The following is a 26834-nucleotide window of genomic DNA, read 5'->3' on the forward strand; positions in this document are numbered from 1 at the left end:
CCGCACTGCAAAGATAAATAAAATCACCCCTGCTGATGTTTTACAGGTGCAAATTGACCTTCCTGGTTACATTTAGCTCAGGGAAGACCAAAATGTGTATTCTTCAAACACACGCTTAAGAAACATCATGTGAAAGCTAGAGTGGGTTCTAGTAGGTCCTTGAAAAGGTTCCTACGTTTATGAATCAACCCAGAACTGACTAATCTGTGGGCGATATAGCAAGTGACAGCCTTTTCTAGGTCTTTCCATCCAGACACCAGCTGATGCTGGAGCCTTCATGACTGAAAAAAACATTGACTCAGAGTGGATTTGCAGAGATTTTATAGATAGAAATCATTCCATTTTACAGAAAGGGAGAACCGATGCCTAGAGCGGGAGGGAAGGGGGCAGAGTCAGAACCAGGTTCGGACAAACCCTCAGGTGGGCAGACAGGCCTTGCAAGTAGGTTTGTGAGATGCTGCCCAGGGGGGAAGGTTGGCAGTACGAGTCAGAAGACTCCAAACCGAGGTGGACTCACTTGGACCGGTAAGCTAACACATCTTAATTCAGGCACAGAGAGTGGGGGGCAAGGGCATCAACACTGCGCTCCTTGAAACTCTCCACGGGGCTGTGGGAAATGCCTATTAGCCTGGCAGATCAGGTAGAAAGGACACAGAAGCCATTCCAGACCCAGCACCTGCAGGGGAAGCAGACATGAGGCCGTGAGGAGGGCGGGCCACACCAGGGCTCCTCAGACATGGCCGCAGACAGGATTTGCCCAGCTGTCTTACTAAAACAGACCTTGATTCCTCAGCTCTGGGGTGGGGCTGAAGCTGCTGTCCTGCCAGCTCCCAGCAGGTTTCGTTACTGCTGCTGGCCTGCGGACCATAATCTCAGTAGCAGGGACTACTGCACAATGCCAAGGAGACATTCCGCACCTCCATCTTTCTCGTCAGCTAGGCAGAGCCCCCTACTAATCAACCACATTACCTCCCAACCCCAGCCTAGGCTGGGGGAAAGTCACCCAGTGGCCAGGCAAGGGACCTTAAAGCAGGCCTTACCAGAAACCAGTCCCAGCTCTGCCCCAGACCTGTAAGACCTCTCCCTTCCCCTCCACCCCCAGTATTGGGGATGGAACCTAGGAGCATTCTAACTTTGAGCTACACCCCCAGCCTAATTTTTTATTCTTTATTTTGAAACAGGGTCTCAGTTGTGGAGGGCATAAGTAGCTGAGGCTGCCTGTGAACCGCTATCCTCCTGTCTCAGCCTTCCAAGTACTGAGATTACAGTGTGTACCACCATACCTGGCAGCCCCTGTCTTTTGCTTGACAAGGGAGATCCTTCTTACCCTGGACCCCAGAGGCGAGAGGGGGCCAGCTGGGGATCCTTTGGGGCCGGGGATCCCCTTCCTCCTCACCTGGGCCATAGACTCCGTTCAGAGAGGATTCCTTGAGGCCCTGGCAGCCTGGAAGCCAGTCTTGTGTGCCCCGAAGGCTGTAATGAAAACATTGATGACCACAGTGACGAAGACCAAGGCGGTGGCAGCATTGTTGAGCTGGTTTAGTCGCCACTGATGCTCCACCTGGGTCAGGTTCAGCCGTGCTGCAGGGAAGGGGAACAGCGGGTGGCGAGGGTCAGAGCGGCTGCCGCCCAGAGCTTCCCTCCCCACATCCACGAGACCCAGGGCAGAGACCAATGGAGGCTTAGACATTGGGCCAGCAGGCCTGTGGCCCTCCTGACCTGCGTCCACGTGGCGCCTCATAAAATGGGGATTTGGGAGCTTAAACTGGGTCTTCTAAGAGTGGAAGAGAGTGCTCAAGAAAGGCTATAAGGAGCCAGGCAGGTGGCACATGCTTGTAATCCCAGCATTCTGGAGGCTGAGCTACTTAGTGAGGCCCTCTGCAACTTAGTGAGACACTGTCTCAAAATAAAGAATAAAAAATAGGGCAGGGGGTAGAGCTTGGAGGTCGAATGTCCCTGGGTTCCATCCCCAGACCCACACACAAAAAAGAAAGGCTATAAGGAGCCGAGCGTGGTGGTACAGACTTGTAATCCTAGCATTTGGGAGGCTGAGACAGGAGGATTGAGGTTCACAGACAGCCTCAGCTACTTAGTGAGGCCCTCCGTAACTCAGTGAGACCTTGTTACAAAAAATAAAGAATAAAAAATAGGTCAGGGGGTGTAGCTAGAAATTAAATGCCTCTGGGTTCCATTCCCAGTACCACACACAAAAAAAAAAAAAGGAAGAGGAGGAGGAGGAGGAGGAGGAGGAGGAGAAGGAAGGCTATGCCGGGCATGGTGGCGCATGCTTGTAATTCCAGCATTTGGGAGGCTGAAACAGGAGGATCACGGTTTGCAGCCAGCCTCAGCTACTTAGTGAGGCCCTCTGCAACTCAGTGAGACCTGGTTTCAAAATAAAGAATAAAAAATAGGGCAGGGGGTATAGCTCAGAGGTAGAATGCCCCTGGGTTCCATCCCCAGTACCGCAAAAAAAGTATAAGGAACTCTGCCACATGTTAGAGAGGACAGTCACTCAGCAGGTATTGTGGCGTGACCCCCCACTAGACACCAGGAGATGGGACAGGTGCCCCCTCTTGTACATTTGTAGTGCATTTGTTAGCGAGGCCCCTTCTGTCCACCAGGGGGCGCTGGGGCAAAAAGCCTCCCTGGAAGCCCGGCTCCTCACCGATGATCACCAGGAGGATTCCGATGACCACCTGCAGGACCAGGGAGATGCTGATGAGGGTGATGAGGGTGGTGTAGTAGTGAGAGGACGGGCCCTGCTCCAGCACCGCTTTCAGCCGCGTGGCATTGGACATGAAGAGAGCCACATCGAGCATGCTCTCTGCCACGCTCTTCTTGGTGGCATAATGGTTCAAGTTGATGGGCTGGGTCCTCCTGGCCGTGGGGTTCCCAGGCTGCAAGGAGGAAGCACAGGCTTACCCAGGAGGCTCGGGAAGGGAAGGGCAGGACAGACTGGAAAGAGGAGCGAACTTATAATAACCTTCCCCAGGCAGTTGGGAATCCCTCACTGCTGAAGGTGATGCCCTGCACAGTTTATGTCCTGAAAATATTAAGGTTTGCTGAGCATGGTGGCTGCCTGTAGCCCCAGCTACTTGGGAGGCTGAGACAGGAGGATCTTGTGAGCCCATAGCAGAGAGAGAGAGAGAGAGAGAGAGAGAGAGAGAGAGAGAGAGAGAGAAGGGGGAGGAGGAGGAAGAACGGGAGGGAGAGAGAGAAAGACAGGTGCAATGGTTACTCCTGTAATCCCAGTGCTTGGGACAAGGATGGCAGGTTCCAGGACCCCATGTGAGTAGCTCAGAGGTCAGAGCGCCTCTGGATTCAATCCCCAGTACCTCAATCAATCAATAAGATCAAAAAATTACAAAACAAAGGTTGAAGCCAAGCATGGGAAGGAGGGATGGGGAGGGAACAGGGTGGAGGTTGCGTAGGGGCTAAATGGGTGATGTGTGCATGTATGTCTACACAAGTTTTTATCCCATTATGATGTATGAATACAGTGCACCAATAAAAAAATTTAAAAAACACAAAGGGTTGGAGTAGAGAACCCTTCAAGACCTTTGAGCTCAGAGGTGATGCTCTGTTGAGGTTCCTAATTCACAGAGCACTTCCCCTTCCCTTATACCTTTGTGCATTCAGCAGTGGAAGGAGATTTGAGGCTTGGGTGAAATGGAAAAGACACCTCTTCTCGTAGAACAACCTGGCGCTGAGGGACAGTGCACAGCTCAGCAAATTAGACATTGAGCTGCATTTGGACCCCACAGCCCCTAGGCCAAGAGCCCTAGACCAAGAGCATTGGGGAGGCTGAGACAGGAGGATCGCGGTTCACAGCCAGCCTCAGCTACTTAGTGAGGCCCTTTGCAACTCAGTGAGACTCTGTTTCAAAATAAAGAATAAAAAATAGGGCTGGGGGATGTAGTTCAGAGGTAGAATTCCCTTGAGTTCCATCCCCATATTGCAAAAAAAAAAAAATAATACATGTTTGTATGCATGTATACACAAACAGTAATACCAGTTAAAAATTCTTATTTTGCCGGGTGTGGTGGCGCACGCTTGTAATCCCCGCACTTGGGAGGCTGAAACAGGAGGATCACACGGGTTCAAAGCCAGCCTCAGCTACTTAGTGAGGCTCTCAGCAACTTAGTGAGACCCTGTTTCCAAATAAAATATAAAAAAGGTCTGGGAGTATAGCCCAGAGGTAGAAAGCCTCTGTGTTCCACCCCCAGTACCACATAACAATAATTAATAATAATAATAATAATAATAAGTAAAAATTCTCATTTTTTGCTAGGATTTATTGAAGCATAATTTATATTTAATTTGATTTTGAGGTATAAAATAAATCTCTCATTCTCAAGAAGCCACTAATGCCAAAAGATGGAATACAGGGCATAAGGCATGGCAGACCGGGTTGGGTCAAGACATTCACACGGGCGGCTACAGGCAATCTGCAGTCACTTAAGAGAATTTGGGAAATTGATTTAGCAGCTGTGCTTGGGATGGTTTAAGCCAGGAGAGATCAGAAGCAGGGAGATTCGCTTGAAAGGTTATGGCCTGTGGGCTGGCCCGAGGTGTAGCTCAGTGAGAGAGCGCTTGCCTAGCTCGTACCTGGGTTCAACAAAGAAATAAGTATGTATTTATTGCACTGCACAAAATAAATGCAGGTTATTTATTTATTGCATTAGGGTCACTATGACAGGGAGCTAAAGTGGAATGGTGGTGAGAAGAGAAAGGAAGGGAAGGGAAAAGAGGGCTTTGAAAGATGTTTCAGCTTGAAAAGTAAGGAAGCTGATTCAGCTGATCAGTACAACAGAGAACTCTGTTGAGTGGGTGGGTGGGCTGGTGGGTGGGCAGGCGAGTGGACAAGACAGGGTTCAGAGGGTCTGGGTGCTTCTTGTACTCAGCATAACGCAGCAGTTGACTTCATTTCTGTTTCTCAGGTAATAGGCAGAGGCCAGCTGAGAGGGAAGAAAAGCCTATATAATCGGAACCTCGGACTGTTAGCACCCTGAAGGTATCCTGCAATGCAGTGATCGCCAGACTTTCTGGAGAGTGTAACCCTAGAATTAGCATTAAAACCCCCTTGGGGCCGGGCATGATGGTGCACACCTGTAATCCCAGCAACCCGAAGGCTAAGGCAGGACACTCACAAGTTCAAGGCCAGCCTAGGAAGCTGAGCAAGACTCTGTCTCAAAATGAAAAACCAAAGGGCTTGGGTTATAGCTCAGTGCTACAGCACCCCTGGGTCCCATCCCTAGCACCACAAACAACTCTGTGTGTGTGTGTGTGTGTGTGTGTGTGTGTGCACGCTTTACTGGGGATTGAATTCAGGGCTATTCTACCTCTGAGCTACACCCCCAGCCCTATATTATTTTCCTTTTTTATGTTGAAACAGGTCTCATTCAAGTTGCTGAGGTCCTCACTAAGTTACTGAGGCTGGCTTTCAACCTGTGACTCTCCTGTGTCAGTCTCCCAAGTACAGGAATGCCCTGCCATACCTGGTTTTATTTTATTTATTTATTTATTTATTCATTGGCAGTACCAGGGATGGAACCCAGGGGCATTCTACCTCCAAGCTACACCCCCAGCCCTATTTTTAGTGTATTTATTTATTTATTTATTTATTTATTTATTTATTTATTTATTTGTGGTACTGGGGTTCCCAGAAACCCTTCTACCTCCAGGCTACACTTCCAGACCTATTTTATACTTTTTTATTTGGAAACAGGGTCTCTTAAGCCAGCAAGGCTGGCTTCAAACCTGCATGATCCTCCTGTCTCCGCCTCCCAAGCCCGGGGATTACAAGCATGTGCCACCATGCCCGGCTGTGTTTTTATATTTGAAACAAGGTCTCACTGAGTTGGTAAAGGCCTCGCTAAGTAGCTGAAACTGTCGGTAAACTGCAATCCTCCAGTCTCCATCTCCCAAATGCTGGGATTACAAATTTGTGCCACCACACCAGGCCCATACCTGGCTTTAGAAGTCTAATTTTATTCCCCAAGACAATCTTGAGCACTCTTTTTTTGAAGAATCCTGCTAGCAGGGCATGATGGCACACACTTTTAATCCCAGCATTCAGGAGGCTGAGACAGAAGGATCACGGTTCATGGCCAGCCTCAGCTACTTAGTGAGCCCCCCCCCTCCGCAACTCAGTGAGCACCCCCCCTGCAACTTAGTGAGACCCTGTTTCAAAATAAAGAATAAAAAATAGGGCTGATTGGGGTAATTCAGAGGTAGAATGTCCCTGGGTTCCATCCCCAGTACCACAAAAAAAAGAAAAGAAAAAAAAAAGAATCCTGCTTTAATCCCCATGCCTGATTGCAAATCTCTCCTAAGCCAACAGAATGGGACTCTGCCCCCTCCGAGGTCTTTTTATTTATTTTTTATTTTTTTTATTTTTTGCAGGCGGAGTGTGCACTCTGGCCAGTGGAGCCATTCACACTCTTTTCCTCGGGAGATGAGATTGGAGCCCGGCGGGTAGCCCTCATTCCACACAGGTGGACCATAGGTGCCAGGTGTGCTGGGGCTGCGAGCACCCCAAGGCCGGACCAGGCATGGCTGCTGCTTCTCCCCGCAGTCTCTGGTGAGCAATGGCCAGCAGGCGGCTGGACACTCGTGCCCAATTCAGACAGGCCCGGAGCCTAGCGAAATACCAAACCTGGGCTGGAGACACAAGAGGAGTGGAATGCCCCGCCTCGCCCTGTTTTGCTTTTTAGGGGGAACCGTTTTTCAGCCAATGCTGGGGAATGTGAGGCTGCAGGAGGTGGGGACAGAGACAGGCGAGGAGCTGTATGGACCTGGGAGGCCCCACACCTCTTCCAGGGTCTTTGGAAACCAGGTCCCAGCAAGTCTGGCTGCTGTGGGGTGGCAGGCTGCTTGGTGAGGACCGGCTACACACTCTGCCCTATTTTTTTTTTTTTTTTTTTTTTAGTTCTTTATTTTGAAACAGGGTCTCAGTGAGTTGCAGAGGGCCTCACGCCTCACTAAGTAGCTGAGGCTGCCTGCGAACCATGATCCTCTGGTCTCAGCCTCCCGAGTGCTGGGATTACAAGCGTGCGCCACCACGCCCGGCTCCCTTGTTTTTAAATTAAAGTCCTGCTCTCATATTGACGAGTGCTGATTCAGGACTGCTTCTTAACTGAGGGTGCTTTTCCAGGGTCGCCTTAAGGTGGTGGGAACCTCTAGAGGTCGCCTGAAGTTCTTCAGAATGTCCACACGGTGGCGTGCGGGGCCCAAAGTTACTGGAGCACCCAGCGGCAGGCTGGAGGGAATTGGTATGTCATGGGAGGCCCTATGAGGGGCCTGAATGAGACACAAGTCTGAATAGGCCAACCTAAACTAATAAACTGGGGATGTTGGCAAATGTTAGATGAATTCGGTTCTTATTTCAGATTCCCCCCCCCCATAAGCTAAGTGTCCTGAAAGGCCCTGGTCTGACCAGTTAAGCTACCATCCCCCTCTGACCAAACCTGGTCACTTACCTGGGAGACCTGCCCCCTCCTGGTGCCCTTGGCCAATCAGTGAAAGGGACATTCCCCGCTGACCCCAAGCCAATTACCTGGCCGCACGACCCCCTCCCATGGGACTCTAGCCAATTAGTTCAAAGAGCATTTCTCCTATCCTATTGGCCCCCAATCTGTAACCCCAAGCCCCTATATAACCCTGATCCCAGCACATGCTCTCTCTCTTCCCGGATTCTTCTTTCTCTCTTCCCCCTCTGTCTGTCTGTCTGTCTGTCTGTCTCTCTCTCTCTCTTTCTCTCTCTCTCTTCCTTTCATACTGGCCCCTCCAATAAATCTCTTGGCTACAAGGTGGTGTCTGGTGTGATCAAACTCTGTCCTTTCAGCAAACACCTGTAATCTCTGAGGCTGAGACAGGGATATCACAGATTTGAGGCCAACCTCAGCAATTTACCCTGTCTCAAAATAAAAAATTAAAAGGGCCAGGGATGTAGCTTGGAGGTACAGTATCCCTGGGTTCAATCCCCAGTTACACACACACACACACACACACACACACACACACACACCAATACTGATATAGGACCAAGTCTAGGTTGGATACTGAAGTGAGGGGCCCCAGCATTCCCGTAGCCTGGGTAGTTAGAAGGAGCCAGCTGTGAGACCCTGGATGAAGTTGCTTTGAATGGAGCCCCTCATGGGAACATATTTATTTATTTATTTATTTTGCAGTACTAGGGGTAGAACCCAGGGGCATTCTACCACCCAGCTACACCCCCGGCTCTATATTTTATTATTTATTTTGAAACAGAGTCTCCTGAGTTGCAAAGGGTCTCACTAAGTAGTAGCTGAGAACCATGATCCTCCTGTCTCAGCCTCCCAGATCCTGGGATTACAAGCTGAGCCACCACACCCCGGTTTGGGGAACATCTTTAAAAGTAGGGAAAGGGTTTTCTTCATCCTGCTGGGCCAGTTTAGCTGTGGCCCTGCTCAGAGGCTGGGTTGGGTGACATCACCCGAGGGCTCTCCCTCACAGCCTGAGGACTGGCTTAGACAAACACCCCAATCCAGCAGGCTTCTCTTCCCCATGGCCAGAGCCTTTGACGACACCACCAGGGAGCAAGAGAAAGGAGGAGGGTGGGATAGCCCCCCCCCCACTCCGGCTAAGGATCTGGCCCTTTAAGGCCCTGCCCAGGCAGGTTGGGAACAAAAGCCCAGGGAATGTGGGCTGGACCGGGGAGCTGAGCCACCGCACTGAGTCACCCTGTCTCTCCCACTGGCCTCCCCAGGCCCTGGCCTGGCCAGGCCTCCTCCCACCTCCAGCCACGGGCCCTCTGCCTGCTCCTGAGCCTGAGCTTCTGCTTCTGGCCCAGCCCTGCCCAGGCCTGGCACCTAGGGCTCCGTTTCCACATCCACACACCCCGAGGAAAGCCCGTCTCTGGAGGGACGAAGGCCGCAGCGAGATGACTGGCACTTTGTTCCTCTACAGAAGGACAGACAGAACCCAGCTGTTCTCCTTTTTGCCCAGTCTGAGATCTCTCAATGACCCTCTGTTTTGCAATCGAATGGCTCCTTCCCTCCTGCCCCACTGGGCCCTCACTTTCCCTCGAGGACAGCAAGATGTGAGCCAGAGAGCCGGCTCCTCGGGCTCCCAGGGTCCCCAGGCAAGGCGCTCCTGCCCTGTCCTGGGTGGGACGCCAGGCGGGATCCTGGTTGGCAGGAGCTGGGGCGAGGCTGGGCACCGGGAGGTAGGAATAAGCCCCAAGTTCCATGCTGGGGCCAGCAAAGAATTAGGGTTTGGTGACTGGGGCGGGATGGTGCAGGGTTGGGGGAACACCCAGGACCCCTCCATGTGCTTCCTGTTTGCCTTTCCTGGGCCACCCGCCCAGGCACTCCCATTTCCCGCCCTTCTCCACAGACTTCCCAGCCATGGCCCTTCTGCCAAGTCCAGCTCCCCAGGTTGGTGTGGGCTCCGTCCCTGGAAGGCCTAGCTGCTCCTCTGCTCTGCCAGACAATTACTTATCCCTTTAACCTTGTTGGCCTATATTTTGGTTTCTTTACAAAACCAAAGTTGGATAAGACAAGACTGCCTTTTATTTATTTGTTTATTTTCCTCACAGGAAAGTAAACAAGCATTTTTGAACTTCATTCTGTCCTTTCTTGGAAACAGGATTACAGGGATGTTGTCCCAGAGGATCTTGGAGGTTGGGTGAGGCCCTGTTCTCCTGAGAGCCAAGGGACTTGATAAGCAGCTCAGAGGGAGGCCCAGGGGCCCGGGGCAGCGGCCTGCAGGGAAGGTGCAGGCGGGAGAAGACCGAGGGGGGCATTGCTCCAGACCCCTACTCCTCCTCAAGCTCCTGAGTGTGAACAACTGCGCTCTTGGCTTCTCTGTGGGGCTGGGGCTCGGGCCCCTCCCGGCAGAGTGATCTAGGAATGGAAAAGCCTTCTCCTCCTTTGGAGAGTCTTGGGGGGCTCTAGGAGAGACCCTGAGGAGAGGCAGAGGTCATGCAGCTGTGGGACCAGACCCAGGGCAGGGCCAGTGAGTCACTTTGCCCCGGGGAAGCTCCAGGGCACGGGTGACCTCTGGGTGAGTCACCTCTGTCAGCCTGAGAAAAGGAAGCCATGTGGCCATCTTCCTGGGTATTAGCTCGAACTCACGCTGCAACCAGACAGGCCAGGGGAGCCCCCCCGGTGGCCCTTCTATTGGTCTCAACCTGACCCAGAAAGCCAGGCCTCCCTGAAGAGGGGACGGGTTCCCAGGCTCTGGGGAAGTTGGTTTCCCTTACAGGGAAAGGGCAGATCTAGCCCTGGAAGAATGACCTGCTCAAATGAGTGGATTCAGGCGACCCACCGTGCCAATGAGCTCCTAAGTAGGTGTCTGAGACGCCCAATGTCCTGGCGGAACTCATCTTGGAAGGGCGCTGGGCCTGTCCCACTGTGCGTACGTGTGGGAGGCTCCCGGCACACGGAACAGTACAGTTCTGCTTGAGGAGTGCATCCCTCCATGCCTGGCACAGGGCTGGATTCAGGACATGAGTCATCTAGTTCTCATGACAGCTCCGTGGAGTAGGTGAGAGCATCACTGTGGCATGGAGAAAATGGAGGCTCAGGGAGCCCAGGTAACTTGCCCAAGGTCACTCTCTAGGTGCCAGAGCCTTGAATTTAAGCCCTAACCTTGTATGTCACAGACACTGAAGGCATACTCCTTATCTCCTCCAAGTTTAGGATCAAGATACATGGTCTAAGATGAAGGAAGACCTAGTCCCATGATGTGCCCAGAGGAGGTGTGCCCCTCGGCCCCAGTGACACTGGGGCTTTGCTGGGTCCACAGTGGGCTGTGTCCCAGCCCTTGCTTCACTGTGGCAGAATGTGCTAGACCTCAAGGCAGAAGAACGGGGCTCCAGCTGGTTCCCCAGGTAGCTGGGAGATAAGGATGAGAGAGAGACTTTTCAAATTTTTTATTAATTTTTTTTAATGCTGGGGATGGAACTCAGGGCCTCAACCGTGTATACTACACAAGTGCTCTACCACTGAGCCACATCCCGGCCCTGTGCTTCTTTTGAATTTTGAACCACGTGAGTATTTGAACTACCTAAAAACATAAATCTGAGCCAGGCGTGGCAGCACACACCTGTAATCCCAATTTGGGGGGGACTGAGATAGGAGGATTACAGGTTCAAGGCCAGCCTCAGCAATTTAGCAAGACACTGTTTCTAAATAAAAAATAAAAGGAGCCAGGCATGGTGAGACACACTTGTATTCCCGGTACTTGGGAGGCTGAGACGGAAGGATGGCAGGGTCACAATCAGCTTCAGAAATTTAGTGAGACTCTCTGCCACTTAGTGAGATCTTGTTTCAAAACAAAAATAAAATAGGGTTAGAGGCTTAGGTATAATGCCCCTGGGTTCCATCCCCAGTACCACGGGAAAGAAAGAGAAAGGAAGGAAGGAAGGAAAGAAGGGAAGGAGGGAGGGAGGGAGGGAGGGAAGGAAGGAAGGAAGATAGATCCAGGAGGGCCAGGCATGGTGGTGCAGACCTGTAAACCCAGTAAAACAGGAAGATCACAAGTTCAAGGACAGCCTCAGCAAGTAGTGAGACTCAGAAATCTAGCAGGTCCCTGTTTCAAAATAAAATATAGGACTGTTGGTATAGCTCAGAGGTAGAATACCCCTGGATGATTCAATCCCTGTTTTCTCTCTCTCTCTCTCTCTCTCTCTCTCTCTCTCTCTCTCTCTCTCTCTCTCTCTCTCTCACACACACACACACACACACATGAAAAAAGAAAAAAAGAAAGATGATAGATGGATCCAGGAGGGGTGGGGCTGTAGCTCAGTGGTAAAGCACTTGCTTAGCTTGTGTGAGACCTTGGGTTCCATCCATGAAGATTCATGAGGTGAGGTGAGTGGCTATGTTTTGAGAACTGTAAAGTATTAAATAAATAAGAGATGAGATTAAAATCTCTCCCCCTCAGGACTACCCTCCCTCCTATGAGCTGACGGCATTTTAAATAATCCATTCTGACTCATGGCCTATCTCAGCCCAAATTTTGAGGTAGGCACCAGTTAGTTTCTCAGCACCCCAGGGCCTTTGAACCACCTCTCCCTCCCCACTGAGCAGCTGTGCCCTGACCCATGACCCTAGCATCAGTCTCTCAGGGAGGGAAATGCTCACAGCCAGTCCACACAGGGTCTTCCGGGGCCTGTGCCCCTGGGCTGCAGGCCTCTCTCCCTGTGCCCACCTCCTCTGCCATCCCTGCTCCGCCTTCCTGCAGGGGGAGAGGGCCGACCACTCACCCTCCCTTGGCGCTGCCTGTGCCAGGATGCTCACAGGCAGCCACACCAGATTACTCAGCGCTCCCAGGACACACCCGCCCTGAACCTCCTGCTCCAGAGCTCCTCCCTCCCCATCCCCTGGGGGAAGCCGCCCCTGTCCAGACTCTGCTGCACCCAGCCTCCCCTTTTTTTGTAAAAAAAATGGCCTCGGGCTATGTTCAGGCTTCAGAATGGCTCATTCGGCTGCCTGGGAACCCAATCTCCCACATTCCCAAGTCCTCGCAGGGCCTGGCTCAGTCCTGCCCACATTAGGTGTACTAGTTTTTGTGGTGCTGGGGATGGCAAGGGCTCCACCTCTGAGCTCAGCACTATATATTTTTCTTAATGGTACTGGGAATTGAACCCAGGGGTGTTCTACCTCTGAGCTATACCCCCAGCCTAATTTTTTATTCTTCATTTTATTTATTTATTTATTTATTTATTTATTTATTTATTTATTTATTTATTTATTTTTGTGGTACTGGGAATGGAACTCAGGGCCATTTTACCTCCGAGCTGCTCCTCCGGCCCTATATTTTATTCTTAATTTTAAAACAGGTTCTAACTGAATTGCAAAGGGCCTCACTAAGTAGCTGAGGCTGTCTGTGAACCACAATCCTCATGTCTCAGCCTCCCAAATGCTGGGACCATGCCCAGCTTTTATTCTTTATTTTGAAACAAGGTCTCCTAAGTTGCAAAGGGCTTCACTAAGTAGTTGAGGCTGGCGGTGAACCTGCCATCCTCTTTTCTTGGCTTCCCAAGTACTGGGATTACAAGCATGCACCCACCACGCCCAATTTACATTTATTTATTTATTTATTTATTTATTTATTTATTTTAGAAAGAGATACCTAGAAGTTTTTTTCCAAAAAGACAAAAAAATATTCATCTTTAGGAGTAGGGGTTCCGGCACATTGGCTTTTGCGTGTGAGGAGAGGTGTTTGGGGTGTGAATTTTTGTTGTATGTATGTATGTATGTATGTATGTATTATGTATTACGTATTTTATTTATTTACTTATGGTCCTGCATGCTAGGTAAGTACTCTGCCACTGAGCTACATTTCCAGCCCCTTAATCTTTCTTTGCCCTTGAAAGAAAAACCCTGGGCCCACCAGGGGCAGCCATTTCTCTCCTGCACCTCGCCCCAGGGAAAGAATAACTCGAGCTGGAAGCTGCCACTGGTCTTCAGGCCAAAACCTGCAAAAGCCGGGACCCCTGAGGGCCTCTCTGCGGGGCAGGCAGCTTGCAGGCGGTTTGACGGAGCAGCTTTCCCTGTGCCAAGAGCAGCCACCTCGCCCTTAAAAATCAACAGCTCTAATCCAGGCTAGGGTGGGTGTTTTTTGCTCACTCTTTTAGTAATAATCCCTGACTGGCCCAGAAATCTCCTCCAAGCGCTGGGTGCAGGCTAACCGCAAGACTCCAGCCCTGGCCCCAGGCTGCAAACTTGGGCGTATGAGCTGCAGTGCTCCAGACGCGTGCAGAAACTTCCCGGGAAGGCCTGCAGTTCCGCGGCTGTCCACCAGGGGCCCCCAGGAAACAGCGTAGCGAGGCCCGGTTAGCTCACCCTGCTCTTACCCGGGATCCCAGGGCTCCGGTGCCTTTCTTTGTGAGTGCAGGAGGTGGGCAGGGTTTGTTCCTAAGGGAAGGAGGCAAAGGCATCAGCCGGAACCCCCGGGTGGGGGGCTGCTTGCCCTTTTCCAGAAAGCATTTCCCACCTCCTCTGCACTGTCCGTCATCAGAGTCCCAAATTAACCATGGATCTACCACACAGGCGTTTCCAAAGAATTTAGCTGCTCTTTCCCCATACCCGCCCTAGCTGAGGGCACGTTCTGAGTTGGCGTCTTGCTCTGGGGCCTCCAGACCCGCTTGGGTCTATGGCCCATTTTGCTCTGGGGTTTTCCCAGAGTAGCATCCTCCAAGCCCACCCAGCACACCCCTGTTCCTCCTCTAAGAGCCACCGAAAGCAGCTAAAATGTAAACAATAGGACTCCAATAATGACAAGGCTGTATGCCAGGCACAACTCCCACAAAGTGGGCATTACTAGCCCTGTTTTGCAAGAGAATAAATGGAGGCTCAAAGAATCTAACTGCTCAAAGCCACCAGATACTGAAGGATGATGGTCCCAGTATGGAAACCCTAAGCCTACATTCTGTATACCAATGGTTCTCCAAGTGTGGCTCTTAGAGCAGAAGCAGGGTCACCTAGGAACATACACGAAGTGCAAGTGCCATGCTGGACTCGCAGCTCCGTGGCAGAGCCCTTGCCCAGCATACACGAGGCCCTGAGTTTGATCCCCAGCACTGGAACAGAAAAAGAGACAGAGAAAGCCTCTGGTTGTCCTCTATAACAACCAAATCCCAGCAGCTTGGAGTTTAACCAGCCTCTAGGGAACTCCCACGCCGGATCCAGTCTGAGGAACCGTGGGCCTGGCCGCACAGCTTGTAGATGCTTATTACTCACTTGCTAGACACATTCATACTGATGGGTGGGGTGGGATATGGGGACTGAACCCCAGAGGTACCACCACTAAGCTACATCCCAGCCCCCCTGCCATACTAGGGACTGAGCTCCGGGGAATTCTACCTCTGAGCTACACCCTCAGCCCTATTTTTAAAAAAATTTTTTTTTAAATTTTGAAACAGGGTCTAAGTTGCAGAGGGCCTCACTAAGTAGCTGAGGTGGGCTGCAAACCTGGGATCCTCCTGTCTCAGCCTCCCAGGCGATACAATGAGTCACATGTGCCACAATGCCCAGGATAAAGTGTTTTTAGATAGTGCTTCTAAATTTTTCCACAGAATAATGAACTGATCAAAACCTCTATTTCATACCACCAGCCAGCTTATTCTGACAGCTCCTGCCACCCCCATGCCTAGTATAGTCCAGCTGATGCCCATCGAGGGTCTGTTTTAAAGGGTCTGATAAGTTATCTCTGCAGTGCTGGGAATTGAACCCAGGACCTCGTGCATGCCAGGTTAGCACTCTGCCACTGAGCTCCCCTCCCTCCACTCCCAGTCCCTGAGCCTTTCTCATTTTAGTCCGCCTTAAGTTTTTGTTTTGTTTTGTTTTGTTGGCACTGGGAGTTGAACCCAGGGGCATTCTACTTCTGAGCTACACCCCCAGCCCTATTTTATTTTATTTTGAAACAGAGTCTCACACTAAGTTGCAGAGGGCCTCACTAAGTTGCTGAGCCTGGTCACGAACCTGTGATTTTCTTGTCTCAGATTCTCAAGTACTAGGATTACCAGACCCTGCTAGATTTTTGTTTTGTTTTGTTTTTGGTATGGAAGATTGAATCCAGGGGCATTTTGCCTCCAAGCTACAACCCCAGCTCCCTTTCCTCCTTTTTGGGTACTGGGGATTGACCCAGGAGCTTTCTAACCTCTGAGCTTTTTATTTTTTTACTTTTTAAATTTTTTTGAGGCACTGGGGATTAACCCAGGGGCATTCTACCTTCGAGCTACACCCAAGGCCCTATTTTTTTAAATTTATTTTGAAACAGAGTCTCCTGAGTTGCAAAGGGCCTCACTAAGTAGCTGAGGCTAAGTCGCTGAGGCTGTCCACGAACCATGATCCTCCCGTCTCAGCTTCCCAAATGCTGGGATTACAGGTGTGTGCCACCACACCCAGCCTGAGTTTTTTGCTTATTTATTTTTTTGTTTTGAAACAGGGTCTCACTAGATTGCTGAGAGTGTCACTATTTGCTGAGGCTGTCTCCAAATCTGCGATCCACCTGTTTCAGCCTCCCAAGTACTGGGATTACAGGCATGTGCCACCACACCCAGCTTCCTTTTTATTTTGAAACAGGGTCTTGTTAAGTTCTTGAAGGTCTTGCTAAATTGCTAAGGTTGGCCATGAACCCGTGATCCTCCTATCTCAGCTTGCCAAGTTCTGGGATTACAGGCGTGTGCCGCCATGCCTGGCTGAGCCTTAAGTTTTATGAGGGGAACCTAAATCCAGATAGGAAGTCTAAAATCAGGTACACAAGAATGACCTTCAAAACAACTGATCACGAAGCATAATGCCAGCAAGATGGTGCGTATGAGTTCTGTGTATCCCATTAGGTTAGACTTTTTTTTTTCCAAAACGCAAAAATTATTTCCTTGGAATTTAGGGTGGTAAGCCGGGCATGGTGGCGCACGCTTGCAATCCCAGCATTTGGGAGGCTAAGACAGGAGGATCGCAGTTCTCAGACAGCCTCAGCTACTGAGTGAGGTCCTTTGCAACTCAGCAAGACCCTGTTTCAAAATAAAGAATCAAAAATAGGGCTGCGGGTAGAATGCCCCTGGGATCTATTCTCAGTATCACCAAAAAAAAAAAAATAATAATAATAAAATAAGAATAAGAAGCAGTAACAGTGGCCCACAGTCTCTGGCTGCAGTCCAGGTGGAGAGACTTCATAAAACAGATCCTATCTGACAGGGAGATGGGAAGGAGGGAAGGTGGTGAATTTCCCACCCCGCCCAGCCCGCGGGAGTCTGCCAAGATCCTCGGCAGTCCAGTTCTGCTCTATCAGGCTAGGCATCTTAGGATGCAGGGAAGATCTCCGCCTGCCTCACAGCCCTGTCCTTCTAATCTCCCAAAATGACAAGGCAGAGAATAAAGTGTATGAGGGGAAGCCAGGAGATAAGAGGATTTCAACCCCATCCTGGTGGGTGAGCGTCCTGGGAACGAGGTCTCCGGCTCACTGCTGCATCCTGGAGCCTGGCACCCGCCTGGCATGCCGAAAGAAGAAATGAATGAATGAATGAATGAATGAATGAAGCCTTTGTGACTCACTGCATTCATTCAGAAGGGCCTTAAAAGACAAGAGTGGGCCGGGGCTGCAGCTCAGTGCTTCCAAGCACGTGCGAGGCCCAAGGCAAGACCCTGGCATGCTGAGCACCACCTCCTGCTTACCACAGTAGGATATCACTGCAGGCAAGGGTGTCCACTGTCCCTGTGGCCAGCAGCATCCTGGTCCCCGCCATGGGTGAGACTAGGATGTCAGACTACAGATGAGGTTGAGAGAGGTCAAGACAGACACGGCCCTGGAGCCCTGAGTCCCAGGGGTCAAGGCCAGGAAGGAAACAATACCCCCCCCTGCGGCTCTGAGAGGCCTGGCCCCACCCCGCCCCTCCGGCAGGTGCAGGGTTCTCAGGCACGGGCTCCCCTCCTTCCTCTGGATCTGAGTGCACACCTCCCCCCATGTCACGCCGGCTCTGAGGGGACACCCGAGTCTGGAGAAGACTGAGGTTGAACTGAGCGACGAAATGATGGTACCCAGTGTGCCCGGCTGCCCTGGGAGATCTCACCAGCCAGGCAGCCTCGCCTCGGCTTCCTCACCCTAAAGCAGGGCACCTCTGCCCTCCTCCTGGTGAGAGGGACCAGCCACTGCCAAGAACAGAAAGGCTACCCACCTCTCACACCACTTTATTTTATTTTTTTGGTACTGGGGACTTGAACACTAGGAACGCTTCACCTCTCAGCTTTCCTACCCCCCACCTTTTTTACTTTATTTATTTTGTGGTACTGGAGTTGAACCCAGGGGCATTTTACCTCTGAGCTACTTACTTACTTTATTTATTTATTTATTTATTTATTTATTTATTTATTTATTTATTTATGGCACTGGGGATAGAACCTAGGGGCATTTTACCTCTGAGCTACACTCACTAAGTTGTGGAGAGCCTGACTAACCTGACGAGGCTGGCCTTGAGCCTGCAACCCTCATGCCTCAGCCTCCTGATACAGAGGTCACAGGCATGCACCACTATCCCTGGCCATCCCAGGCCACCTCTAACCTGACCCGAGTAGTTCATAATTATAGTTATGACCAATGTAGGGCAATCTACGTAGCCCAACTCCAGTATTCTTCCAGATTTAGGGCCCCTTCTTCCCCCCAAGTGTTAGGAATGGAACTCAGGGCTCGGTGCGTGCCAGGCAAGTGCTTTGCCACTGAGCTCCCAGATTCTTTCCTTTCCCTTTCTTCCTTCCTTCCTTCCTTTCTTCCTTCCTTCCTTCCTTCCTTCCTTCCTTCCTTCCTTCCTTCCTTTCTTTCTTTCTTTCTTTCTTTCTTTCCTTCCTTCCTTCCTTCCTTCCTTCCCCTTCCCTCCTTCCCTCCCTCCCTCTCTCTTCTTTCTTCCTTCCTTCCTTCCCTCCCTCCCTCCCTCCCTCCCTTTCTTTCTTTCTTTCTTTCTTCTTTTTTCCCCCAGTACCAGGGATTGAACCAGGGGCATTCAACCTCTGAGCTACAGCCCCAGCCCTATTTTGTATTCTTTATTTTGAAACAGGGTCTCACTAAATTGCAGAGGGCCTCACTAGTTAGCTGAGGCTGTCTGCAAATCCTAATCTTCCTGTATCAGCCTCCCAAGTACTGGGATTTCAGCCTCCCAAGTACTGGGATTACAGGCATCTGCCACCAGGCCTGGCTTTTTTTTTTTTTTTAGATGGGTTTCACTATGTTGTCCAGGCTGGGCTAGAACCAAGGGCTCAATTGATCCTGCTGTCTCAGCCCCCCATGTAACTGGTACTCTGGTGTGCCACAAGGCACAACTACATTTTTTTCCCTGCAGGGATACTTTACCTAAGAACTATACTCTCAGCCCTTTTTACAAGATCATTCTTGTAATCCCAGCATTTGGGAGGCTGAGACAGGAGGATTACAGGTTCACAGCCAGCCTCAGCTACTTAGTGAGACCCTCTGCAACTAAGTGAGACTCTGTTTCAGAATAAAGAATAAAAAATAGGGCTGGGGGTATAGCTCAGAGGTAGAATATCCTTTGGTTCTATCCTCAATACTTCAAAAAAAAAAAAGAAAAAAGAAAAAGAAAGAAAGAAAGAAAGAAAGAAAGAAAGAAAGAAAGAAAGAAAGAAACCCTATGAGGGTACACAGGCTCAGAGAGATGAATTAACTTGCCCAAATTCACACAGCAAGGAGATTGGAGAGTCAAGCCTGAATCTAGAGACCAAACTCCTAACCACCACATTACTCTACCTGCCGCTTTGTTTGTTTGTTTTTGTGGCACTGGAGATTGAACCCAGGGTATTCTTCCTTCTAACTACACCCCCAGCCCCTATTTTATTTATTTTGAAACAGTCTTGCTAGGTTGATGAGAGTCTCACTACTTGCTGAGGCTGTTCTCGAACCTGCGATCCTCTTGTCTCAGCCTCCCAAGTACCAGGATTGCAAGCGTGCACCATCTCGCCCGCTCACCTGCCACTCTTGCCCTGGAGAAATGGTTCCTTTGGTGCCTAACACAGCCCCGGGGCAGTACCACGGGCTTGGGAGTGAGCATGTGACTGGATGCCGCACAGACTGAGTCTGCCCTTAGCGGCTGGCCTGGGCCTCGCTGGACCACTTTTCTGCAGCCCGGCACAATTCCCAGGACAAGGGTGCAGTTACTAGGTCAAGGCTGTGCTCTCTCTCTCTTTCTAAAAATACAGAGCACGAGCCCTTGAGGCCACTGAACAGCTATCCAGTTGCTGTCTGGGGTCATTCCCGTACAGCCCGACCCTGCCACCTGGCACCTGCTCCCTCCAGGCCTCCTGCCTGACAGCTGACCCCTGTCACCCTGGGACTATTTACTGCAAGGCAAAGTCCAGCTTTGCAGAGGTGGGAACTCCCAGAGCAGCCAGGCTGGCCAGCCCAGCCTCACCCAGACTGAACTGCAAGACTCCGGGGCAGGTTTGGGGCCAAACCGAGCCCTTCAGAGTTCTCTTCCTTCCTCCTCCTCCTCCTCCTCCTCCTCCTCCTCCTCCTCCTCCTCCTTCCTCCTCCTCCTCCTCCTTCCTCCTCCTCCTCCTCCTTCCTCCTCCTCCTCCTCCTCCTCCTCCTTCCTCCTCCTCCTCCTTCCTCCTCCTCCTCCTCCTCCTCCTTCCTCCTCCTCCTCCTTCCTCCTCCTCCTTCCTCCTCCTCCTCCTTCCTCCTCCTCCTCCTCCTCCTCCCTCCTCCTCCTCCTCCCTCCTCCTCCTCCTCCTCCTTCTCTTCTTCTTCTTCTTCTTCTTCTTCTTCTTCTTCTTCTTCTTCTTCTTCTTCTTCTTCTTCTTCTTCTTCTTCTTTGGTGGTACTAGGGATGGAACCCAGGGGCTTTCTACCTCTGGGCTATATTCCTAGACCTATTTTATTTTATTTTATTTTTTATTTGGAAACAGGGTCTCCCTAAGTTGCTGAGAGCCTCACTAAGTAGCTGAGGCTGGCTTTAAACCTGCACGATCCTCCTGTCTCAGCCTCCCAAGCCTGGGGATTACAAGCATGCGCCACCACACCCGACCCCTAGCATTTCTTTTTAACCTCATTTCCACAGCCCTACAGTGGACATGCCTGGCTCATTGGCTCACTTGGGGTTTACGCACTAGCCTAGCTGGGGGATGTGGACACTTGGGGTCAGGACTCTGGCACTGAGACTCAGTACTGCCCCTTAACTATGAGTCAGGACCTCTGTCAGTCACCCACTAAAAGTAGGGGTAAGATTACAAAGCAATAATAATTATTTTGTTGGGGTTTTGTGTAATACTAGTGATTGAACCCACTGGCACTCTATCATTGAGCCACACCCACAGGCCTTTTTATTTTTTATTTTTATTTTTTTGGTGGTACTGGAGGTGGAACCCAGAGGCTTTCTCCCTCCGGGCTCTACTCCCAGACCCATTTTATATTTTATTTGGAAACAGGGTCTCACTAAGTTGCTGAGAGCCTCACTAAGTAGCTGAGGCTGGCTTCAAACCTGCGCAATCCTCCTGTCTCTGCCTCCCAAGTGCGGGGATTACAAGCGTGCGCCACCATGCCCGGCTTCACCCACAGGACTTTTTATTTTATATTTTGAAATAGGGTCTTAATAAGTTGCTGAGGGTTCCGCTAAGTCACTGAGACCTCACTAAGGCTGGCCATGAACCTGCAATCATCCTGTCTCAACCCCCCAAGTACTGGGATCACAGGCATGCACTTCCACTCCGGGCTGTATTATCCTATCATAGAAGGCATATATTTATATATATATTAAGTCTATTAGGATATGGACTAGAATAGCAATGATGTTATCTCCAGGCAATAAGTATGCTTTTCTTTTTTGCTATATCTGCTTGCCCTCCTTCTCTCTCTCTCTCTCTCTCTCTCTCTCTCTCTCTCTCTCTCTCTCTTGCTCTCTCTCTCTCTCTCCTCTTTCTTTCTTTTTCATTTGTAGGGGATCAAACTCAGGGCCTTGTTTATGTTAAACAAGCTCTGTCAAACTTGTGTTGTCCACTTTTTCTCAATGAATACATGCAGGGGAAAAAAAAAAAAGGTAAGCTGGGTCTGGGGTGTACACCTGTAATCCCAGTACTTGGAATGATGAGACAGGAGGATTGCAAGTTTTACGTCAGCAATCTAGCAAGGCTCTCAGCAATTTAGCAAGACCCTGTTTCAAAATAAAAAATAAAATAGTCCTGGTGGTGTAGCTTGTAGGTAGAATGACCTTGGGTTCAATCCCCAGTACCACACACATGCAAAAAAGCTAAACATCCAGATATTTATTTATTTATTTATTTTTATTTATTTATTTTTTTGTGGGTCTGGAGATGGAACCCAGGGGCATTTTACCTCCGAGCTACACCCCCTTCCCTATTTTTTATTCTTTATTTTGAAATAGGGTCTCACTGAGTTGCAGAGGGCCTCACTAAGTAGCTGAGCCTGTCCGTGAACCGCGATCCTCCGGTCTCAGCCTCCCGAATGCTGGGATTACAAGCGTGCGCCACCATACCCAGCTAAACAACCAGATATTTAGTATTTCAATATTTGTCTCGATTCACAGACAGTTTGAGAATAATACTTGGGAAAATGGCTTACAAACTGTCAAAGTTGTTTTGCTTTATAGTAAGTACCTACACTTGAACCCAGGGGATGCTATACCTCTGAGTTACAGTACCAGCCCTATTTTATTTTTATTTTGAAATAGGGTCTGGCTAGTTGCAATGACACATGCCTGTAATCCCAATACTTGGGAGGCTGATACTGGAGGATCACAGGTCTGAGGACAGCCTCAGCACGTAGTGGGATTCTCATCAACTTAGTGAGACCCTGTTTCCAAATAAAAATAAAATAGGGCTGGGAAGTAACTTAAAGGTAGAACGCACCTGGGTTCAATCCCTAGAAACAGAGAGAGAGAGAGAGAGAGAGAGAGAGAGAGAGAGAGAGAGAGAGGAAGAAAAAAAGAAAAAATAATGTCTTGTTAAATTTACCAAGTGCTGGCCTCCAATATGCAATCTTCCTGTCTCAGCCTCCCAAGTACTGGGATTTATAGGTGTGTACCACTGTGCCCAACTTGGAAGGTATTTATTTATTTATTTATTTGTTGTACTAGGGATGGAACCCAGAATCATTCTACCTCCAAGCGACACTCCCAGCCCTATATTTTAGTCTTTATTTTGAAACAGGATCTCACTAGTTGCAGAGGGCCTCACTAAGTAGCTGAGGCTGTCCACGACAAACGATCCTCCTGTCTCAGCCTCCCCAGTGCTGGGATTACAAGCCTGCGCCACCACGCCCAGCCTAAAGGGGTTCTTAGAATGATATTCCTTGAGGGCCTTTGGAGCCACAGGATGGGTAGGGAATAGCTTTCTTCCAACCCAGCAGACACCAGGAAGTCCTGGCACTGAGCCGGAAGGGCCCCTCCTCTGGACTCCCTGGGCAGAAGGGGAGAGCATGGCTGTGGGCGTGGGCGTGCCGAGGCAGGGGCAGGGCCTGGTTGGTGGATGAGTCAGCAGCACTGGCTGAGCACCCACTGTATGTCGTGCCCTGGACTCTGTTCTGAGAAGATAACCCTGTTTGCTTTCCAGCCAATCAACAAATACTTATTGAGCATCTGTCTGTTGGGGTAAGCAGCCTGCAGAGGGTATCGCTTGGAGGTGAGTAATTCAAAAGGGAGTGTTTGTAATCCCAGTACTTGGGAGGCTGAGACAGGAGGATCGCAGGTTCAAAGCCAGCCCCTGCAATTTAGCAAGGCTCTCAGCAACCTAGTGAGACCCTGTGTCCAAATAAGAAATAAAATTGGGCTGGGCGTGTAGCTTGGAGGTAGAATGCCTCTGGATTCCATTCCTAGTAGGGGAAAAAAAAAAAAAAAGGAATTTCAAGCTAGGAACAACTGCCTAGGCGTGGTGGCGCATATTTGTAATCCCAGCATCTGGGAGGCGGATACCAGAGGATCACGGTTCTCCGACAGCCTCTGCTACTTAGTGAGGCCCCTTGCAACTCAGTGAGACCCTGTTTTAAAAATAAAGAATAAAAGCTGGGTGTGGTGGAGCACGCTTGTAATCCCTGCGCTTGGGAGGCTGAGACAGGAGGATCGCACAGGTTCGAAGCCAGCCTCAGCTACTTAGTGAGGCTCTCAGCAACTTAGTGAGACCCTGTTTCCAAATAAAATATAAAAAAGGTCTGGGAGTATAGCCCGGAGGTAGAAAGCCTCTGGGTTCCACCCCTAGTACCACCAAAAAAATAAAAAGAAAGAAAGAAAGAATAAGAAATTAGGGCTGGGGGTGTCACTCAGAGCTAGAATGCCCCTTGGTCCCATCCCCAGTACCTAAAAAAAAAAAGATGAGCACACCAGGTATTGAAGCCTGTGTGCTGGGCCCTCTGAGCAGCCGTGAAGCCAGCCCGGCCCGCTGATAAGTGTGGGAGGTAAGGATCAGGAATTCCTAGTTGCCGAGGCTGTAGACAGGTTTATTTGCAGCCTGGGTCAGATTCGACCCCAGAATGCAGCCAGATCTGGTTCTGACGGGCTCTTCCCTCTCTCAGATAAAACTGCCACCGAACCTGGAGGCTCTGTGCTCTTCCCTCAAGACCAGTGCTGGGGCAGCAAAGACCGAAGGGGCTCTGGCGCCTTGTGCAAAGCAGGTGCAGGCCCGCTTCTGCCCTGGCAGGCCGGCTCCACCGTGCACACGCCCATCTTTGGCCCTAGGTCCAACCTTCCATTGTACAAATGGAGAAACTGAGACCCAGAGAGGGAAGGGATCTGTGTAAGGTCACACACACAGGCAGTACCGACATCATCACACAGGTTTCCATAATGTCCACTGAGCGCCCTTTCCCGAGTAGCCAGGCGGCGTTCTACGCTATCTGACTGAGCTGAGGGACGGGGAGGGGGCTGCGCTGAGCAGTGATCTGCACCTCAGGCCCTGCCTGAAGCGGAGAACCACTGACGCCCATGGAGGACACACACTATTCACTGGGCTCTAGTGCCTTGCAGAGGTGCTGGTCTGGATGGGAGATTCCTACTTGCCCCAGTTCTAAGCCTTTACTTCTGAACAGATGGTAGAACTTGTCCAGATGTGGGAGACCCAGAGCAATGCCGACGGCAAACACAGACAAAGGAAAACTGTCATTAAAAACCTGTATGTGGTGGCGCATGCTTGTAATCCCAGCATTCGGGAGGCTGAGACCAGAGGACCGTGGTTCGAGGACAATGTCAGCTACTTAGTGAGGCCCTCCACAACTTAGTGAGACCCTGTTTCAAAAATAAAGAATAAAAAATAGGGCAGAGGTTGTACCTTGGAGGTTGAATGACCCTGGGTTCCACCCCCAGGCCTGCCAAACAAACAAACAAACAAACAAAACAAACCTGTATGAAGCCTGTAATCCCAATACTGGGGAGGCTGAGACAAGAGGTACGCAGGTTCAAAGCCAGCCTCTGCAACTTAATGAGGTTCTCAGCAACTTAGCGAGACCCTGTTTCCAAATAAAAAATAAATAAAATAGGGCTGGGGGTATAGATCAGAGGTAGAAGGCCCCTGGGTTCCATCCCCGGTACAATAAATAAATAAATACAGAAATACAGAAGTAAATAAGTACCTGTACGGAGCTAAGTGCAGCAGAACACATCCGTAGTCTCAGCTACTCCAGAAGCTGGAGCAGCTGGACCACAAATTCAAGGCCAGCCTGGGCAATTTAGCAAGACCTTGTCTCTACATAAATAAATAAATAAATAAATAAATAAATAAATAAATAAATCGGCTGGGGTTATAGCTTGGTGCTAAAGCATTTGCCTGCATGCATGAGGCCCTGGGTTCTATCTCCAGTACTGCAAAGAGAGAGAGAGAGAGACAGACAGACAGACAGACAGACAGACAGAGACAGAGAGACCAAAGGCTGATGGGAGGCGGGAGTGGAAACTCAGGGTACCAGGCGAGCCTGCAAACACGGAGGCTGGGATCCAGGGGGAAGCAGCCACCTGTGCAGCATCTGGCTCTGGAACTCGGGGAACGCAGACAGCCTGAAGCCATCGAGGCAGGAAGAACCCGGTTCCCTTAGCTGCAGAAAGTGCCTTGAGTATGCCAAATATTTGGACTGTGCAAGACAGAATGCTTGCACAGGTGCAATCAGACAGAATTTGCACAGCTGTCTGAGCAGCCAGGCATGGTAGTGCAAGTCTATAATCCTTGGGAGAGGCTGAGGCAGGAGGATTGCAGGTTCAAGGCTAGCCTGAACAATGTAGCAAGATTCTCTCTTTTTTTTTTTTTTTTGGTGGTACTGGGGTTCCTGAAGGCCCTTCTACCTCCGAGCTACACTCCCAGACCTATTTTTTAGATTTTTAAAATTTGGAAACAGGGTCTCCTAAGCCAGCGCGCGCGGCTGGCTTCAAACCTGCACGATCCTCCTGTCTCTGACTCCCAAGCGCGGGGATTACAAGCGTGTGTGCCACCACACCCGGCGCAAGATTCTTTTTCAAACTAAAAAAAATCAAGCTGGGTGTGGTGGCTTGTAGTCCCAGCATTTGGGAGGCTGAGACTGGAGGATCGTGGTTCGCAGACAGCCTCAGCTACTTAGTGAGGCCCTCTGCAACTCAGTGAGACTCTGTTTCAAAATAAAGAATAAAATATTGGGCAGGGGGTGTAGCTCGGAGGTCAAATGCCCCTGGATTCCATCCCCAGACCTGCAAAAAATAATAATAAAAAAATAAAAAATAAAATAATCAGAAAAGAACTGGGAGTGTAGCTTGGAGGTAGAATGCTCCTGGGTTCAATCCCCAGTTAAATAAAAAATAAAAAATAAAAAATTAAAGAATGTTTTTAAGGATGAGCAGAGTGAGCCCCAACGTGATGAAGTCTTTCTTGGGGCTACCTGACCAGGTAAAATCTGGAGCTGGGGCCAGGAGCCAGATTTTCCTCGTCCTAGCCGGCGGCTCTGGGCTCTGGCCTCCAGCCTTTCCGCCCATTTTGCCTCTTCCCAGGGTCATGGCGGCTCCTCCCTGCCCCAGCGCCTGGAGTTAGCTCAGTAATAGAGCACGTGCTTAGCATGAGTGAGGCTCTGATTTCAGTCCCCAGCCGCTGTTCGACCCCTCAAAAAAATCGGATGACAAATGGGGAAAATATAAGTAACACCTAGGAGGAAAGTCTGATTTCCTGGATATGTGTAGAAGAAGTCTTAAAAAATGTAGAGAATAGGAATAAACACAGAAGCTTCACAAGTGTGCAAATCTACTGGGTTGAATATTTAAGAGACAGACTCAGTGTTGGGGCGTGGCTAAATGAGACTCTTTAAATGTCAACCAAAGGCCCAAGTGTGCCCAAATTAATTACCACAGTATTTTCTTTTTTCCTTTTTTTTTCTTTTTCTTT

At 50.1% G+C, this 26834-nt stretch overlaps 1 protein-coding gene across 1 annotated transcript in view; it reads right to left on the reverse strand.

Moving 5' to 3' along the window:
- Positions 1-1414: 1414 nt before the first annotated feature.
- The window catches only part of NINJ2 (ninjurin 2), a gene marked incomplete at both ends in the record, with an annotated part of 110503 nt that continues 85083 nt past the window's right edge, over positions 1415-26834 (reverse strand). Inside the window, 2 exons of the mRNA XM_080705762.1 lie at positions 1415-1581; positions 2666-2897. Coding sequence (XP_080561888.1) covers positions 1415-1581; positions 2666-2897 — 399 coding nt within the window. The remainder of the gene's footprint in view (positions 1582-2665; positions 2898-26834) is intronic.

Source organism: Muscardinus avellanarius (genome assembly GCF_963383645.1).
Source record: "Muscardinus avellanarius genome assembly, chromosome: 11".
NCBI lineage: Eukaryota > Metazoa > Chordata > Mammalia > Rodentia > Gliridae > Muscardinus > Muscardinus avellanarius.